The 17,297-nt window shown below is 49.1% G+C and overlaps 2 protein-coding genes across 7 annotated transcripts; one reads left to right on the plus strand and one right to left on the minus strand.

Moving 5' to 3' along the window:
- The first annotated feature begins 7,023 nt into the window (after positions 1 to 7,023).
- Ccdc153 (coiled-coil domain containing 153) lies at positions 7,024 to 11,831 on the plus strand. Of its 5 annotated transcripts, none has more exons than XM_055622139.1 (7): positions 7,024 to 7,117; positions 7,356 to 7,432; positions 7,987 to 8,052; positions 9,212 to 9,331; positions 9,741 to 9,833; positions 10,779 to 10,909; positions 11,703 to 11,831. In XM_055622139.1, the coding sequence occupies exons 2-7, from the start codon at positions 7,366 to 7,368 to the stop codon at positions 11,829 to 11,831; spliced, it is 606 nt and encodes a 201-aa protein (XP_055478114.1). In that variant the 5' UTR covers positions 7,024 to 7,117; positions 7,356 to 7,365. The 5 variants fall into 5 exon arrangements, with proteins under 5 accessions (XP_055478114.1, XP_055478111.1, XP_055478110.1 ...); XM_055622136.1 differs by having other exon boundaries at positions 7,024 to 7,108; XM_055622135.1 differs by having other exon boundaries at positions 7,024 to 7,108; positions 7,361 to 7,432.
- A 251-nt stretch (positions 11,832 to 12,082) lies between these two features.
- Nherf4 (NHERF family PDZ scaffold protein 4) lies at positions 12,083 to 16,270 on the minus strand. Of its 2 annotated transcripts, none has more exons than XM_055622133.1 (11): positions 16,197 to 16,270; positions 15,779 to 15,809; positions 15,572 to 15,645; positions 15,052 to 15,263; positions 14,605 to 14,794; positions 14,382 to 14,518; positions 13,996 to 14,200; positions 13,598 to 13,794; positions 13,298 to 13,504; positions 12,968 to 13,168; positions 12,083 to 12,760 (listed from the first exon to the last, which is right to left on the minus strand). In XM_055622133.1, the coding sequence occupies exons 1-11, from the start codon at positions 16,210 to 16,212 to the stop codon at positions 12,731 to 12,733; spliced, it is 1,500 nt and encodes a 499-aa protein (XP_055478108.1). In that variant the 5' UTR covers positions 16,213 to 16,270; the 3' UTR covers positions 12,083 to 12,730. The 2 variants fall into 2 exon arrangements, with proteins under 2 accessions (XP_055478108.1, XP_055478109.1); XM_055622134.1 differs by having other exon boundaries at positions 15,779 to 15,806; positions 16,197 to 16,242.
- Between the last annotated feature and the right edge of the window lie 1,027 nt (positions 16,271 to 17,297).

The following is a 17,297-nucleotide window of genomic DNA, read 5'->3' on the forward strand; positions in this document are numbered from 1 at the left end:
AGGGACCCCCAACTCGCGCGCGACCTCGCGAGCACCCGCGTGCCCGGCGGCTCCCGGAAAGCCTCGATCGAGTTTCCGCGCCCACCGCTCCGCCCCGACCCTCAGGGATGGGGCGTGGCCACCCGGGGCGGGGCCCAGAGGAAACTCGGTGCCAGCGCCCTCTGCTGGAGAAGCGGGGAATGGGAGGAGAGAGGTGGGGTCCAAGGTAGAACCTGCGCACTAGGCAGAAGCCTTTCCGTCCATGTTCTTCGCGTACTGGGCTTGCTGCCTCTAGGAGTGAGTCATTGATATGATTGATACGCTCGGATTAAGACAGGTAGGGGTGGAAGGCGTCTTCCCGACAAATGTGGAAGTTGAGCTTCGGGTTATCTGCTTCATGTTGTGTGATAATAGAGAAAGCCAAAGTTCTCTTTCTACCCTCTAAGTGTTTGGTTTTTGTTTTTTGTTTGTTTTTTTTTTTTTTTTTTACTTTTACGGTGCTTGGAATTGAACCTACGACCTCACACATCCTAGTCAACCACTCCACCTTGAGCTATAACCCAACACCACCATCTTGTTTCACCATGGAGCCCGGCTGCCTTGGAACTTGCTGTGTTGACCAGCATAGGTGGCTTTGAACTCATAGAGATTCACACGCGCCTACCTCCCGAGTGCTGGGATTAAAAAAATTTCCTTGGGCCAGGTGTGGTGGCACAGGTCTTTAATCCCAGCACTCAGGGAGGCAGAGGCAGGAGGATCTCTGTGAGTTCGAGCCAGCCTCTGCTACAAAGGGAGTCCAGGACAGCCAGAGCTATACAGAGAAACCCTGGGGGGCGGGAGAGGGGGCGGAACACAACTCTTTGGTATTTATAACGGGCGAAGAATGTCGAAAACGTGTGCTGAAGCTTTTTGCAGACTGATTAGGCCCCAGAAAGGCTTAAGGTTTGGGGACTCCCGTCTCAAGTGTTTCTTCCAGGCCATTTAACCTTTTTTAAACAAATAACTTCCTTTTAGTCTTTTTCTTTCTGAAGAGTAGTTCCTTTTCTGAGAGCTGAATATGTCCTTTAAAAATTTTATTGCTCAGCGGAAAGCACTGCCAGCACGAGGACCCACCCACAGAAGCTATGAGACAGCTGTGAGCCCTGGCCACTTGCACACAGGCAACAAAAATTTAGATCTCTGTCACCTCCGGTTCCCTAATCTTCAGGCTCTTTGGAAGAACTTTGAAAATAGGAACTTCTTTTCCAAAGAAGGAAGTGTCCTGCCTTGATTTGCTAATCACTTTTTTTTTTTTTTTTTTTTTTTTAGTTCTAAAGCCCTGTGGTGCCATTAAAGTACTCAGTTCCAACCTATATCTCTCTCTTGGCTCAACCACCAAGCCCCTGGCTGTTGGGTTGTTGAGTGTATCCAGTACTTCAGGAGAGGAAAATGTCCCCGAACTTCAGAGCTATTCTGTCACACAACTTCAGTTTGCAAATCAATCATCTTTATCTAAGACATTTCTGAATCTTTATGACCATTTCCTGTCAGTAGACTGCTCTTTTATCACTTTGTTTTGGGTTTGTTGGTGGTGATGGCAGTGGGGTTGTTATTTTGAGACAGGGTTTCTCTGTGTAGTCCTGGATATGCTGGAACTCTCTATGTAGGCCAGACTGGCCATAAACTCACCAAGATCCCCCTGCCTCTGCCTCCTGAGTGCTGGGATCAAAGGTGTGGGCCACTAGACCCAGCTTTTTGCCATTTTTTACCTAGAAAACAATAGAAGAATCTGCCAAAGAAAAATCTAGGCAATACTCTACAATTTCTGTCAAAACTCTGTCATGCCTGTGTTGCCTCCCTAGTTGTAAGCCTTCCTTCTGTCCTTCCTAAAGTGCAGCCTGTCAGAAACACACACACAAACTAAACCTATAAACCCTCCCTGTGGTTGCTTCTATAATAAAATTAACAGTCACAATCTTTTCTTTCTTGCTTTTTTTTTTTTTTTTTTTGAGGGGAGAGTGTTTTGTTTTATTTTTGTTTGTTTTGTTTTTTGAGACAGGTTTTTTTCTGCATAGCCTTGGCTGTCCTGGACTCGCTTTGTAGAGGACCAGGGTCCAATTCCTAGCACCCACATGGCAGCTCCCAATTGTCTGTAACTTCATTTTCTGGAGAACTGATACTCTCACATAGTCATGCATGCAGGAAAAATGCCAAAGTACATAAAATTAAAAAATTAAATTTACTTTGGCATAGTATCACCAAGAGCTGCATCTAATCCCAGTGTCATTTCTGTCCCAGAATCCTCACTGCCTGCTCCTTTGGAGGCAGCTAGCTCTCCTCTAACCATGGGAAGGGTGGAAGATTGGCCAGAAACTTCCACACCCATCATGATGCTTTGCCATTGACTTTTACTGCTAATTTCCTGGGAGAAGCATAGCTATCACAATGAACAAAAGACAATGACCTGAACACTAAAAGCCTATTTTATCTCCCAGGCAGGGGTCAGCAGTGCCATCCTGGCCTTTAGAGGGCCCAATACCCCTAACTTCTCCATACCCCTCATGCATCCATCAGAGCAGTGGCCAAGTGCCTAGGAGCTCTTTTTCCCAGAGTGACGCAAAGAGAGGAAATGAAAACCACTACTGTGTTTTATATTTTTTAATAGCTCAGAATCCAGCCCAGATAAGATGGGTACAATTTTCTAGCTTCAGCGATTTGAGAGTCCCACAACTCCAGGCCTTTGCAAAGTTGTCTCCCCTGCGCAGAATGACATAAACACACACACACACACACACACACACACACACACACACACACACTCACCTGCTTCCACTAACCTTACCAGACCAATTCCTCCCATCCAGCAAGTCTTTCAGGCTTAGCAATCACCCTTCTAAACCCTTCCAGGCATCAGCAATAGACAAGCTCTCCACTCCCGGTAGCAGCTTTCCTGCCCTGGCTTGCAGCAGCCTTTGCTGCCCATCTATTCTCTCCCAGAAGACAGGACCCTTTGCTGACATAGAAAAAGCCTCAGGTGAGGGCCTGGGCTTGGTGCTTCACACATATTTGCTGAACCCACCCCAACCATGTAAAAGTAAAAAAAAAAAAAAAAAAAAAAAAAAGAACAAGATGTGTGGGCCACATCCAAACAGACTTCCTCCCGTGTAAGTTAATAATAATTCTTTCTGTGCAGTCAGAGATGTCTGCAACCAAGAAAACTGTTTATCCTCCCTTCATCCTAAGCAACTGTTGCTTTCTTTTTTTCTTTTCTCCCTCCCCCCCTTTTATTTTCCATGCTGACATTAAATCTTTGTGTCAAAGGGGCCTCCTTCTAGAACCTTCCAAGTAGCTGGGACTATTCACGTGTGTCACTCTGCCCAGCTCACAGTTCCTGAAGGCCAGTGGTTCTCAACCTATGGTCACCTAAGAGGTCCACAGGGATCATCTAAGGCCATCAGAAAACACAGATATTCACATTTCAATTCAAAATAATAGCAAAATTACAGTTAGGAATTAGCAAAGAAAGTAGTTTTATGGTTGAGGTCACCAAAACACAAAAAAGCTGTAATAAAGAATCACAGCATTAGGAAGGTTGAGAACCACTGCTGTAGGCCAAGAACACTGGGTCATATGATCAGGCCATATTTCTATTAATATATAAATAACCAATCTCATATCTGAATAAAAGTGAGTGACCATCCTTCCCAGGCAGCTCCTCAAAACTTGTCTATATCAGGGCGCGGTACCGCACACCTCTCATCCCAGCCCTCAAGAGACAGAGGTAGAGGCTCTGATCTGTAAGTGAGTTCCAGATCAGTCAGAGTGAGACTGATCTCAAAAGACAAACAAAGCCCTCCTGGATAGACCTTATTCAAAGGAAGACAGGGAGCCAGCAAGATGGCGTAGTGTGTAATGGTGTCACTGCCAAGCTTGATGACCTGAGTTCAATTCCAAGGTCCACACGGAAGGGGAGAACCAACTCCCACAAGTTATCCTCTGACCTTTACATGTGCTCTGTAGCATGCACACACACACACACACACACACACATACACACATACACACAAATAAATGTAATACAAATTTTTAAGATTTGTGTCTGTTGATTTTAATAATCTGTATGAGTGTGTGCCCATGAGTGAGTCTTCTGGAAAAGCAGCAAGCGGCGTTAACTACTGAGCCATCTCTCTAGCTCCCGAAAGGAGTTTAACAGGGATAACTCGGGGTTGGATTGCATTCCTATTCTGGTTACATTAGGACCAATTCATCATGTGGCACTTGGTACTCTTTTTACTCTACTTCACCTTGACCTCAAACCACATCCTGCTCCTGCACCTGAGAGTCAGTTGACTGAATATATTTTCAAAATACATACTCCTCTAAGGCATGGGGTACAGCTTCTGTTCTGTCATTTCTATCCTCAGTGTGTCATTCCACTCATCAACATGAGTGGCAGCGATCCAGGGAAAGAAGTCCCAAACAAACTCCTGGGAAGGAAAGGGCAGAAACTCTCACTGTGTTCTAGGGCAGGGAAGGGACATTCTGAAGGAAGAATAAATGAGAACGTGGTGAAGAAATGAGAAGAAAGATGTTCACCACATTCAGGAAGTGTGCACGGGGCTCACCAGCCCTAAGTTATAGGGGCAGTATCACAGAAACAAGTAGAACTCTTCCCTTTGTTCTATAAAATGTCCAGCGTGAGTGCTGGAGACATGGCTCAGCAGTTAAGAGCGAGCACTGTACTGGGCACAGTGGTGCAGGCCTGTGATCCCAGCACTCGGGAAGGCAGAGGCAGGCAGATGTCTGTGAGTTCCAGGCCAGCCTGGTCTACAAAGTGAGTCCAGGACAACCAGGGCTACGAAGAGAAGCCCTGTCTCAAAAAAAAAAAAAAAAAAAAAAAAAAAAAAACAAGACAGAGAGTGAGGGATAGGGATGGGGAGAGAGGAGAGGAGGAGAAGAGGAGGGAAAGAAGGGGAGGAAAGGGGAGAAGGAGATGGAGAGGCGGAGTGAGGCATGGGAGAAGGGGGGGGAGAAGGAGAGGGAGGAGAAAGCAGAGGGAAGGGGAGAGACCACTCCTGCAGAGGATGTGAGTTTGGTTCCCAGCACCATACTGATAGGCTGCTCACAACCACTTGTAACTCCAACTCCAACTCCAGGGACTCCAGTGCTCTCTTCTAGCCTCTTTGGGCACTGCACTCACATGCAAAAACCCACACATATATAACATAATTAAAAATTAAAATTAAAAATATTTTGTTGGGGGTTGGTCTAGTGCTATGAATTCAAATGCTGATTTCAGTGCCTTGAATACATGACACTACCTGTCATGGGTATGCTATAATGTTGAACCAGCTAACCATGTGATGAGAAGCAATGTTCCCCAATTATCCCTGATTGGCTTATTAAAAGGCCTATACTTGGGCAGGGCAGAAGGAGTTAGGCATGCCTCAGGTTCGAGGGCTTTGGGGACAGAAGGATCACAGGAGAGAGAGAGAGACAGGAAGAAGAGGAAGGAAGGAATGAGAGAGCCAAGATGGCTTAGCATGGAGAGAAGCACATGGCCGGCACGGATGGAGGAAGCGGCCCAGATGGAGAATAAGCAAGTATTTATGGAATTACGGATGGGAGGTAGCCTGGGACGGGGCTGGGAGGTAAAGGCAGTTTAGAGGGTTAATATCTGCCCTGCTCCAGGTAAGATAAGGCTATTGTAAAATCTATCAGGCGTCTGTATCTTTTATTGATTGTGATTGTGGGTTAGATATACCGCCGTAATAATTATAGGGCTAATAACAAACATTATTACATCATACCTTTAATTTAACCACAACAATATTTTCTAAACTATCTAAAGTGCCCTGACGTTAAATAAACCTTCACTGACCTTCAGCTTGCTCTACATAGGTAGAAGAATTTACCCCCACATCTTGTATCTGTTTCTGCAGATTTGCTTCTGACACTATGCAACTGGTGAAAATTTAAGGGACTAGAATAGACGGAAGGGCCTAAGGGAGTCTGTAGGTCCCATAACTTACAAAGATTGAGGGCTTTTTGTTTACATTCTGTATCTAATGGCGTTATGATGCCCAACCGTGGCACAGCTCCAGATGGAGCCCTCCCAGCTGGAAGGAGGGCAGTAGCAAGCTACCTCTCATACTCTCCGCCCACAGTTAATTTTTAAATCATATACAAGATGCTAGAAAGCATCCCCCAAAGGGAATCTCCCCCAACATGGCCCAAGAAATAGTAAACTGCAAAATTTTAGAAACCTCAGGAGTCAATCAAGTCCACTAGAGGGCGCCCTAGCCAACTCTATGATGCAGGGAGCCAGGGGGCTGCTAAATACCTGTCTACAGATTAATCTCTTAAAGAAAAATGGGGAGTAAGGCAAGATTGACCGGGAGTCCTGTAAACACACCACTGAAGTCTAGAGATTTCAGGAGCTACAAAACTTAGGCACCAAGAAATCCAAGCTGTGCAAAATTAAGTAGCTGAACTCATGACCGCCTAATTTGAGCCCTTTTCTCTCTCTAGGACAGCATCCTGAAGTCCACAGCTCTGCCTCTCTTCTGTTCTCATTTCTTTTAAGTGAAAACTCAGCTACCTGTGTCAGAACATGTTTCCCTCCCACACAATAGCATTTCTGAAGCAAACCTTCAGTTTTAAAGTAAATAATGACACTGTGTTCACGAGACCTGTGAATGTAAAGTACCTGTGATGGCTGCTAGCCTTGCCTTTCCTCTGTGTCTGTTAAATCACTGTTCTCTCAGTCTGTAGATTTCTAGATTCCTAGACTGGAGAGTCTCCAGACTTCAGGCAGTGCCTGCACAGACATGAAGAATAGCTATTCAGCTCCAAATCCTCTTCTTTAGGGCTAGGGTTTGGGCGTAAGAGAAGCTTCCCTATAGGACCTTTGACCCACCTGCCTATGAACACTTGTGTTTCCCAGTTGCCTGGACAACATGCCTGCAGTCTCTGGAAACCCAACATCCCAGTTCTTGGTCCTGCCTCTTGAGAAAGTTTTCCATCCTGGATTGGCTCCCAGGACCCAGGCTCCTCCCTAGGCTCAATCTGCTTGAGTCTTTCTTTGCCTTCTCCCCTGGAATGTCATTTCTCCAGGGAGACACCACACAAGCAAGAAAAGGTCCTGCAGGTAGGAAGGGTAAGCAAGCTGTGGGGAGAGAAGGGAACAGGTTCAGAGATTTCTCTAAGAGAACTGAACATAGCATTGTTCTCTGATCCCAGCTCTGCCTAAGGTTCCCAGACCAAGATGTGAAGCTTCCAAAAAGTGTAAATACACTGTGAGACTAGAATCCTGATGCACCTGAAACCCCCAGCTCAGTGTAGGAGTCAGGAAAGAATGTCCCTCTGCAGACCCACATAGGTCTTCCTTCTGCCAGGACAGCAAGGATGCCACCTAAAACCAAAGGAAAGGGAAGAAAAACTGGGGCACAGAAGAAGAAGAATTTGAGTCCTGGTGAGTCACCATGAATGAAGGGTGGTCCACCCACGTGCCCATGTCCACAGTCCACACAAAGGTCCTCAGAGGGCATCCAGCTCCCTGGGCAACAAGATGGACTGGGTTTGTTTTGGTTTTCTCTTTTGTCTTTTTGGCACAGGGTCACTATGGAACCCAGGCAGCCCTAAACCTATCCTCCTACCCCAGTCTTCCTAGTGCTGGGATTACAGGCATTGGCACCACACTTGACTAAGGTGATGCTTTCATGCGCTCCTCTTCAGAGCCTTGAGTCCAGATTCCACCAGGCTGGGCTACTGGAGAATGCCTCCCTCCCAAATTCCCCCGAGAGCCCTGTCTAGTCTTTGCCTTCATCATAGTTTTCACCCTCCTCTCGAGCACCCACCGTGTACAAGGCGGTGAAGAGTCAGCTGTGAATTTGTCAGACTTTGCCATTGCGCATCCCTCACTCAGTGACCTTCCTCCATCACACAGGAAGAAGTGCAGGTGCGGGAGGAAGATGGGGTGAGGGTGAGATCAGGGCGCCCTAAGACTCTATCGTCTTGCCAGGACAGGTGCGGAGGCTGAGGCCAAGCACAGGCTGGTGCTGCTTGAGAAGGAGCTGCTTCAGGACCACCTGGGTAAGAAGTGTGATGCCTTGGGAGCCAGCAGACATGGCATGTCCTAGTCAGGGTTATCACTGCTGGGATAAAACACCATGACCAAGGAGATGGTTTATTTCCAAAGCACTGTTTATTATTGAAGGAAGTCAGGACAGGAACTCAAACAAGGCAGGAACTGGGAGGCAAGAACTGATAGAGGCCTTGGGGGGGGGGGTGCTGCTTACTGTCTTGCTCCCTATGGCTTGCGCATCTTGCTTTTTGTTTTTTGTTTTGGTTTTTCAAGAAAGGTCTTCTCTGGCTGTCCTGGAACTCACTCTGTAGACCAGGCTGGCCTCGAACTCATACAGATCCACTTGCCTCTGCCTAAGTGCTGGGACTAAAAGCATGTACAACCACCACCCAGCCTCTTCTTGGGTTTTTGATACAGGGTTTCTCTGTGTCGTCTTGGCTGTCCTCGAACTCACAGAGATCCACCTGCCTCTGCCTCCCTGAGTGTTAGGATTACAGGTGTGAGCCATGGTGCCAGGCAGCTCAACCTTCTTTTTTATTGAACCCAGGACCACCAGCTGAGGGATAGCACCACCCACAATGGGAGGGGCCTTCCCCACCAGTCACTAATTAAGAAAATGCCTTATAGGCTTGCCCACAGCCAGATCTTATGGAGGCATTTTCTCAGGTGAGGGTCCCTCCTCTCTGATGACTCTAGCTTGTGTCAAGTTGACATAAAACTGTGCATCCAGCATATGGCACATGGAACATTTCTGGGTTCTTGGGAAACTGGAAGGTTGAACCATGTGCAGGGCTAAACCAAGCCAGCCATTCTGTTGGCAAAGACTGTAAGGAAGGGGTAGGCAGTGCCAATTCATGAAGATGTTCTTCTCCCCCTGGCACTGAGAATGGAACCACAACCTCATCCATGATAGGTAAGTAGTCTACCATGGAGATAACTTGCAGCTCAGGGAAGCCATTGTCTTTAAGTAGCCAGAACATGGAGAGAATATTGACTTCTTAGGAATGAACACTCCATGGGTTTTAGGAGGTGGCGGGAAGAGACAATGCCTAAGAGGTTGACACCTGCCACCAACTTCCCAGAGATAAGCAAGTTCATCGAGGTTATGGTGATTGATTCTGTGAGAGCCTAAGCCAGACCTGAGCACGGCTCTGATGCTCTTCACAGCTCTACAGAGGGAGGAGGCTCGCCGAGCCAAGGCTTCTGAAGACAGGCTTAAGCAGAGGTTACAGGGCCTGGAAGCGGAACTGGAAAAAGCCCAGAGTGAAGGAAAGGCTGTATATGCAGGTGTGTTTGACTGATTGATCAAGTGGGTAGGAGACAGGTGCCTGGAAGAGGCCAACCAAGAGAGCCAGGGAGTTCAAAGAAGGGAAATGAAGAGGGATTCCAACTGTTGTACCTACTCTCTACCTTCGCAGCACAGGCAAGATCCTGACAGCTAAAGATAGATCCCTGATGGAATGAGGATCACCACATTATAGAATGTCTAATGCACAAAATGCAGCCACAGCCCTTATCTTTTTAATCTTTGGGAGTGAGTGGGAGGAAAGGTCCAGAATCCCCCCTCCTAAGCTGGGATGGGGGAGGGGGTCTAGTTTCCTATCCCTCAAATTTTCAAGGTCTCCCAAGTTTCTTAGCTCTGTCCCTTGACTGAGACTTGCCCCTGGGTTCCTGCTGCCTATTGCTCCCACCACAGAGCTGAGCCGCCAGCATCGAGCCCTGCGAGAGGAGCTGGGGACCCGAAGCAAGCAGCTGGAAGAGGAAGTGAGAGGTCTACGGCAGCAGCTGGGTAGTCTCCTTCCCAAGCTCACTGACAGGTCCAGCGTGGAAGGGACTTCTCCAGATGCCCACATCTGTTGGTTGAATTTTAACTAGGGTCACCTTCACCCGAACTTGCCTCTGAGACTTCAGTGGCACAAACCTCTATGTTAGGGGTTAAAGTTGGCCTCTATGAGAGTTGGCTCAGTCCTTAGGAGCACTGGTTCACAACCATCTATAACTCCAGCCCGAGGGGATCTAATGCCTTCTTCTGACCCCCACAGTCACCTACACACACATACACACCAAGAGGGAGGGAGGAAGAAGGGAGAGAAACAAAATAAAATGTTTTTAAAATCCATATATAAAAACTAAATGTATGAAGGTAAAAAGAAAAACTGAACCATGTGAGGTGATACAAGTCTGTAATCCCAGTGGTGAAAGGTAGGGGCAAGATGATCTGGATTTCAAGGTTGAAGAATTTAAGGCCAGCCTGAGCTACATAAGATCCCATCTTAAGCAAAACAAAGCCAAACAGTCAAGACATGGAGTCTCAGGGAGTCTCCTCCTCTGTATAAGAAATAGACATCAGACTGTCCCACGCCTCTACTCATCCTGCCACTGCTGTAGCTCAGTCTGTTTGTTTGTTTGTTTGTTTGTTTGTTTGTTTGTTTGTTTGTTTGTTTTTCAAGACAGGGTTTCTCTGTGTAGCCTTGGCTGTCTTGGACTTGCTTTGTAGACCAGGCCGGCCTCGAACTCACAGAGATCTGTCTGCCTCTGCCTCCCTGAGTGCTGGGATTACAGGCATGTGCCACCATGCCCGGCTCTCAGTGAGTCTTTAGAGACTTCAAGAAAGTTGACGACCCTGGGACCCTGTAACAGCCTCTGTAAAGGTGTCCTTTCCAGGTGCCTTTAGTTACTGTTGTTCTTGGTATAACGTCACTATCCTGTCTAACTTTATCCTTCTGATCCCTAGAAACGTGCCAAAGGGAAGCTAAGACAGCAAAGGAGGAGGCTGAGCAAGCCCTCAGAGAACAAGATGGAACCCTGGCTCAGCTTCGTGCCCATGTGGCAGACATGGAGGCCAAATATGAGGAAGTCTTGCATGTAAGCACCGCTTCCTGGAGGCTATCTTCTAGGTAGCTGATAGCCCTCCATCCCTATGCCCCCAACTAGTGTAATGACAACAACCCAAGGAAGCCATGCTTTAGCCTAAGCATAAAGAAGGCACAACCATTGACAGAGCCAGTGACTTGTAATCCCAGTACTTGCGTGGCTAAGGCAGGAAGATTTCAACTTCAAGGCCAACATGGGCTACAGTGTACTGTGTAACTGCTACACAGTGAGACCTAGACTCAAAATAATCAGAGGATAGCCATATAGGCTGATGGTAGAGCTCTGGCCGAAGATGGGAAGAAAAGAAGTAGCACAGGCTTGTAATACTGCTACTCAGAAGGCTGACACAGAACTATTGTAAATTCAAGGCCAACCTAGGTACAGAGTTCAAGACGAGCATAGGCAGTGTAGTAAGAAAGTACATCTCAAAATGAAAAGTAAAAAGTGGACTGGATGTAGAGCTCAGTGACCGGGTGCTCACCTAGCATCTGTGACTCCTCATATGCTGAAGAAAGAAAAAGAGAGAGAAAAACAATAGGCAACCAGGCATGGTGGTTCATGCTTGCAATCTAGCACTTAGGAAGCTGAGGCAGGGGAATTATGAGCGCAAAGGCAGCCTGGACTACAAAGCAAGAATATCTTTTAAAAGGAAGGAGGGAAGGAAGGAAAATAGGAAGGAAGGAAGGAGCTTTTGGCAAAGAACTCTTACTAACCAAGCTAGGCAACTTGCAGCAACATTCACCCTTTCCTCTCTCCCTGGAAGCTGAACTCTTGGTGCTTACAGGACACCCTGGACTGTCTCTTGGCCAAGCTGAGAGTGGTCAAGCCTCAGTGGGATGCTGCTGTGCTGAAACTCCATGCCAGGCACAAGGAGCAGCTGCGTCACTTTGGTCTCAACCCCCTGGATCTTTGAGGCTTCTAATCTCCGAGGCCTATCAATAAAGCAACTTGATGTAGAATTCAATAGAACTGTGGATTGTGGCTTTGGGCAGTGAGAAATTGCTGTCGAGAGGACATCTATGTTCTAGGCTAACCCATTGTCCTAAACACTGGATGATAAGAGATAAACAAGGTTCTACTAGATCCCATTCCCTTAAGCATGGAGCACTTTGGTCCCTTTAAGCTACCTTGGCTTATCCTGACCAACAAAAAAACAAAGCCAGATTTGTCTGTGTGTGTGTGTGTGTGTGTATTTATTTATTTGGACGGTGGCATTCTAAGGTGCTCACATAAAGAGAGCTCAGAGGATAACTTCCAGGAGTTGGCTCTCCTTCTACCATGTGGTTCTGGGGACTGAACTCAGGCTGTCAGGCTTAGTAGCCAGCACCTTTACCTACAGAGCCAACTCACCAGCCAACCTCGAAGGCTGTAACATGATGACAGTGGCCAGGAACATGCTCCCAAGATTCTAAGATGTCCGCAGAAGGAAGATATGGTTCCAATCCTTGTGCCATGTGATAGTGGAGTCATACCTAGCCTAAGTTCTCAATGGCCTCAATCCTAAGTGGCTCCACAGCTTCACCTTCTTGGGCAGAACTTCATCTTTAGGACAGGAGGGGTGAACCTCCTGAAAACTTCCACATAACAGCCAATGGAGACTCAGGCTCCCCATTGAGGTTCTGTCCATACCCCTCTGCTGGAGGTAGGCTCATGAGCAAGGAAGAAGGCCCCTGGCAGTACTGTGATCAGTGGCGTCTGAATCCTCCAGTTCCCGCTTCCAGCTGGGAGAGACCTTTCCTGGCTCCCTCCCCCTCAGGGTGCAGAGCAATGGCGTAAGAGTCACTAGGCAAGTCTATGCCAAGCAGGGGTGTCCTATAGCAACTCTGAAGCCACAGTCCAGTCCTGCACAGAGAGGAACGGGAGTCAGTCTGGGACCAGAACAGTCCACTTTCCTGCCCCACCATGCTCTGACTGTTCAGGAACGGAACTTGGTCCATGGATCCTTCTGCACCCACTTCCTATGTCCCTCCTGCACACCCCATACAGCTCTACCCAGCAGCCCTCCTCTCTGCCATCCTCATAGTTCCAAATTTGTCTCTTTGACTTCACCTGCTCAGACTTCGAGGAAATCCAGGCTTTCAAGTCCTCTGGTTTCCTAGCTGCCAGCTTCAGGCAGAGGGGTGGCTCAGCCTCGGCCAGCTGCTGAAGCCAGTCTAGGTCATTGTCTCCACCCACAGGATATCTGTTCACCTCCAAAACTGCATCTCCTATTTGCAGCCCTGCCCGGGCAGCTGAGCCTCCTGGAGTCACCTGGCAATGTAGGAGGACACAAGAAGTGTCAGTCTGTTCTAAGGCTGGGAAGATGGGGTGGGGGGGTTTGCAGAGGAAGGAAGGTGGTAAACGATGGAAAGATTCCAAAGCACACAGAGCATCAGTCACCTGGGAGATGAATAGATAAGGCACACCAGCCACACGGCAGAGTCTGAATCCATAGCCACCTCCCAGCCCCGGGTACAAGAAGCATTGGCGGGAGTCAGCAAGGCCAGAAGATTCAACTGTGTCTTCAATGGGAAGATCCTTGGTTTCTGCCAGAGGAGAAGCAGCAGTCTCTGCATTCTCCAAGAAGAGAAGGGGGGACAGGCGTACCTGGAGGGGGTGGGGGGAGCAGATAGAGCAAACCTGTGGCATCTAAGCCCTGCTCCATTCCCGCCCTCCCCTCCAGCCCTGTCACTTGCGCACCATGCTGAAGAAGCGGTCAGCCTCAGGGTCGACGACAATGAGGGAGACACAGGAGCCCTGTGCTCGGATCAAAGACACTGTTTCCTCATGGCCCAGCCCATCCACGCTTTCCCCAGCCACAGCCACCAGGCGGTCTCCAGCCTTCATCCCAGCCTTGTCAGCTGGCAGTCCTGGATCCACCTCCCACAAGAACTGCCCTGGGACACAGACATATTGACTGCTCCTCTCTGACTCACCCCCCCTCCAAGCTTTTCCAGGGACTAACCCCATAGTACATGGGAGGATGCCAAGGGGGGGGGGGGGAGAACACTTCTCATGGACACCGAGAAGCATGCAATTGGATATGTATGACCAACCTAAGGCCCAGTTTTCTACCCACCTCCTGGGCTGCCACTCACCGAGGCGACCATCCGGGCCCTTCTCCTCCCGGAGCAGGAACCCAAAGCCTTGAGGTCCTCTCTCTATGTTTAGACATCGGGGCCTAGCGGGCAGTGCCCAGCCCTCTGCCAGTGGTGCAGCAAGAGGCATTTTCAGTTGGTGACACTGTTCCTCTACCTCAGGCCCTGCCACCAGCAGAGTCACCTGATCTCCACTCTGCCAAAGCTGTGAGGACAGAGCAAGACCCTAAGCATCAGCCACCTATGTGGGGATGGGAAGACATTTATCTCCTCAGCCCCTCCCCCCAGGCCCAGGAATGAGAGCAAACATCACACCAACTATAGAGAAAAGAAGAGGGGTAACACATACAGAGCCTCAGGTCAGAGGCCACGGCAGGAAGCCCTACCTTCCTATTGAGCTGGCTGGAAGTGAACTTCTCCACACTGACCCCGTTCACTTCTAGCAGTCGGGCCCCAGGGGGCACCCCTGCCCTCTCTGCAGCTCCTCCTGCACTGAGCACCAGCCAGAAAGGACCCTGAGCTCCTAAAGGCAGAAGAAGTAAGTCCCAGAGTGCTGCCTGCCTAGAACAGAAGCTGAGCTGCCCACCCCATCTTGGGCCCTAAGCTCACCATGGGTGATGCCGAAGCCAAAGCCACCTTCATCTTTTACCACATGGCACAACCGGGGCCTGACCCGAGAGCCTAGGGTAGGGCAGAGGAAAGCATCGCTCCCCTGCTGTGCTCGTACTACTTCGTGCACATGTTGTGCCAAGACTGTCAGCAAGACCCGGGGACCGCTGGCCCGGATGTGGCGTACTACCTATAAAAGGGCACACGGGAAGGAGAGAGGTTGGCCCCTAAATTCCAGGATTCCCTAGAACGTGCATTTTCACTGTAGAAACCACCTCTGCAGGTGCCTTCACCCAGTCCTTCTAGCTAGGTACCTCCAAATCATGGGGTCTTGGGAGAGTGAGGCTTGGGAGAGTGAGTGGTCCAGGCAAGTACCAGGCTGCTTTTCCTCTCTGAAGAGCTACGGAATGTTCTTTTGTACCACAAGGAGTCTCAGCCCAACCTCACCACAGCATAGTCCTCGTGTGCCACGACGTTATTGTTCACCGCCAGGATCCGGTCTCCTTCCCGGAGACCCTGGCGCTGGGCGGAGGTGCCGGGGTCCACCCTGCACACCACGTGCTCAGCTTTGCCCAGCTGCTGCTGCAGATGGAACCCAAAATTCTTTTCCTCCTCTTTGCTCAGCAGACAGAAGCGAGGCCGGTGCTGGTTCCAGGGATCTGGGGGAGGAAGTAGATGGCCAAAAAGAAAGAGGGGGTGACACAGGCCAGGTACAGGAGCATCAGATGACTGGGAGCCCCTGCCTCCTGTCAGAGTGCTGGGCAGCTCCCACGCAGTGAGAGGGTGGGCTTTATAGCTGAATAAACACTGCACAGTGACTAAAGCAAAGGGAGAGCTGCCCCCTCTGCCTCTACTTAGTTACTGATATCAGACGGAGGCAGTTAGTGGTTACCAAGGAGATAGGAGGCTGTGTGGAGCTGTAGTGTCTCTAGGGAAAGGTAGCAGTTGCCAGGGGTGAGAGGGTTACCAGATTGGTCCTCGTCTTCAGCCAGGGAGAGGACAGGATTGTCAATGCCCAGCCTTGGATTAAACTTAAACTTCCTGTAAGGAGGCAGGAGAGGCAAGTTAGAGACGGTCATAGCTGGACTTGGGTCCCAGCTTCTACGTTAGGTGCTGACGACAGCTGAGAGCTTCCCCACCTTCAATCTTCTTCCCCGACCTTCCTTCTACTTACAGAGTTAACAAGGCCGTGTCTCGAAGATCTGCTGGACAAAGGAGGGGTAAAGGTAGAGTCACACTGCCCCCCCCAAAAAAAAAAACAAAATAAAACTGAAAGGGCTTAGGAGACCCCCAAACCCCTCCTATTCTGTTTCGCTATCTTCACACACACACACACACACACACACACACACACACACACACACAGGGCTGTTGACCCTCCTTTGCTCCCCCACCCCCCAGTTCTGTGGCACATAAATCTGAGCCTATCAGTGCAGGGTGTGGACCAGGAACCTAGACATAGAAGCTCACCTCTATTTGCCTCAGGGCTAAAAGCCACAATAGCCAGTGTGTCCTTGTCCCAAAGATTCCAAACCTGGCCCCTCTGTCGCCACCCCAAAGTCCCCTTTGGAAGCTATCTCCCCACTTCCTACCTGCAGCTGCCTCCATAGCTGGATTAGCGACCCAGGACTTGAGAGCAGGGGCAAGGTTCACACCAGGTGACCCTCCCACCTGCGCCCTCCCGGGTCACGCCTCCTTGAAGACGCTGCAAGGAAGCAATGGGGTAATGGTTAACAGCAACGGGACTTATGCTCTGGAAAGTATGTGCATAAGTTCCTTCTGCCCCCAGCCCTGAGCCCTACCTGTCTTGAGAGCACCTCTAACTGACTCAGTTGTTCTTACGCACAGAAAGGACAGATCACTGGTCACTGTAATCCCAGACTGGGGGAAGAAAGTATGGAAAGAGTGATAGGAATTCTAAGGCCCAGCACGAACAACCTTAACCCAGGGTTTTACACACAGCCCCTCCAGCAGCAAAGTTATCGAAAGATATTTGGGACTCTCCCTCTGCCTATCAGACTAGTCAAACAATGGATCCCAAAGAACTGGAATTTCTCCAAGAATCTTAAACTAGGGAAAGAGAAAAGATGAAGTCCTGATGCCCGCCAGAACTTGTCTCCCAAGAAGAGATTTCACACAGTTCTGACAATTTGTCAGACCAGCCAGCTGGACAGACTGGAGCAGAGACACTTCATCAGTGGTTCTAGACCACGCCCTGACAGAACTGCCCAGTTCACATACCTCTTGCCCTATGCTATATTTGAACCTAAATCCTAGGTCAGGCTTTGTGGGTGGGAGGGTCACCAAACCTCTTCATTTCTTCCTATTCCAGATGTGGCCACCTCAAACAATTTTTTCTCTGCTTTGCTATTTAAAAAAAAAAAAATTACTCTGTGTGTGTGTTTGTGTATTGTGAATGTGTGTGCATATCTGTGTATATGTGTGTGTGTGTGTGTTTGCTCGAATGTGTGAGCCAGAGAGTGACAGGAGAGACAGAGACAGAGAGGAGGTGCAGATGCTCCATAGAGGCCAGGAGAGGGGGTTGGATCCCCCGGAGCTGGAGGGGTTGTGAGCTTCCCCACTATGTGTCTACTGCCAATTCAACTCCTGTCCCCTGGAGGAGCACTGAGTGTCTGAACCTGCTGAGCCAGCCCTTCTCTGCTTCTTCACTGTTGTCTTCTTAGATAGCTTAT

Source organism: Psammomys obesus, unplaced genomic scaffold (assembly GCF_907164565.1).
Source record: "Psammomys obesus unplaced genomic scaffold, mPsaObe1.curated_primary_1811, whole genome shotgun sequence".
NCBI classification, from domain to species: domain Eukaryota; kingdom Metazoa; phylum Chordata; class Mammalia; order Rodentia; family Muridae; genus Psammomys; species Psammomys obesus.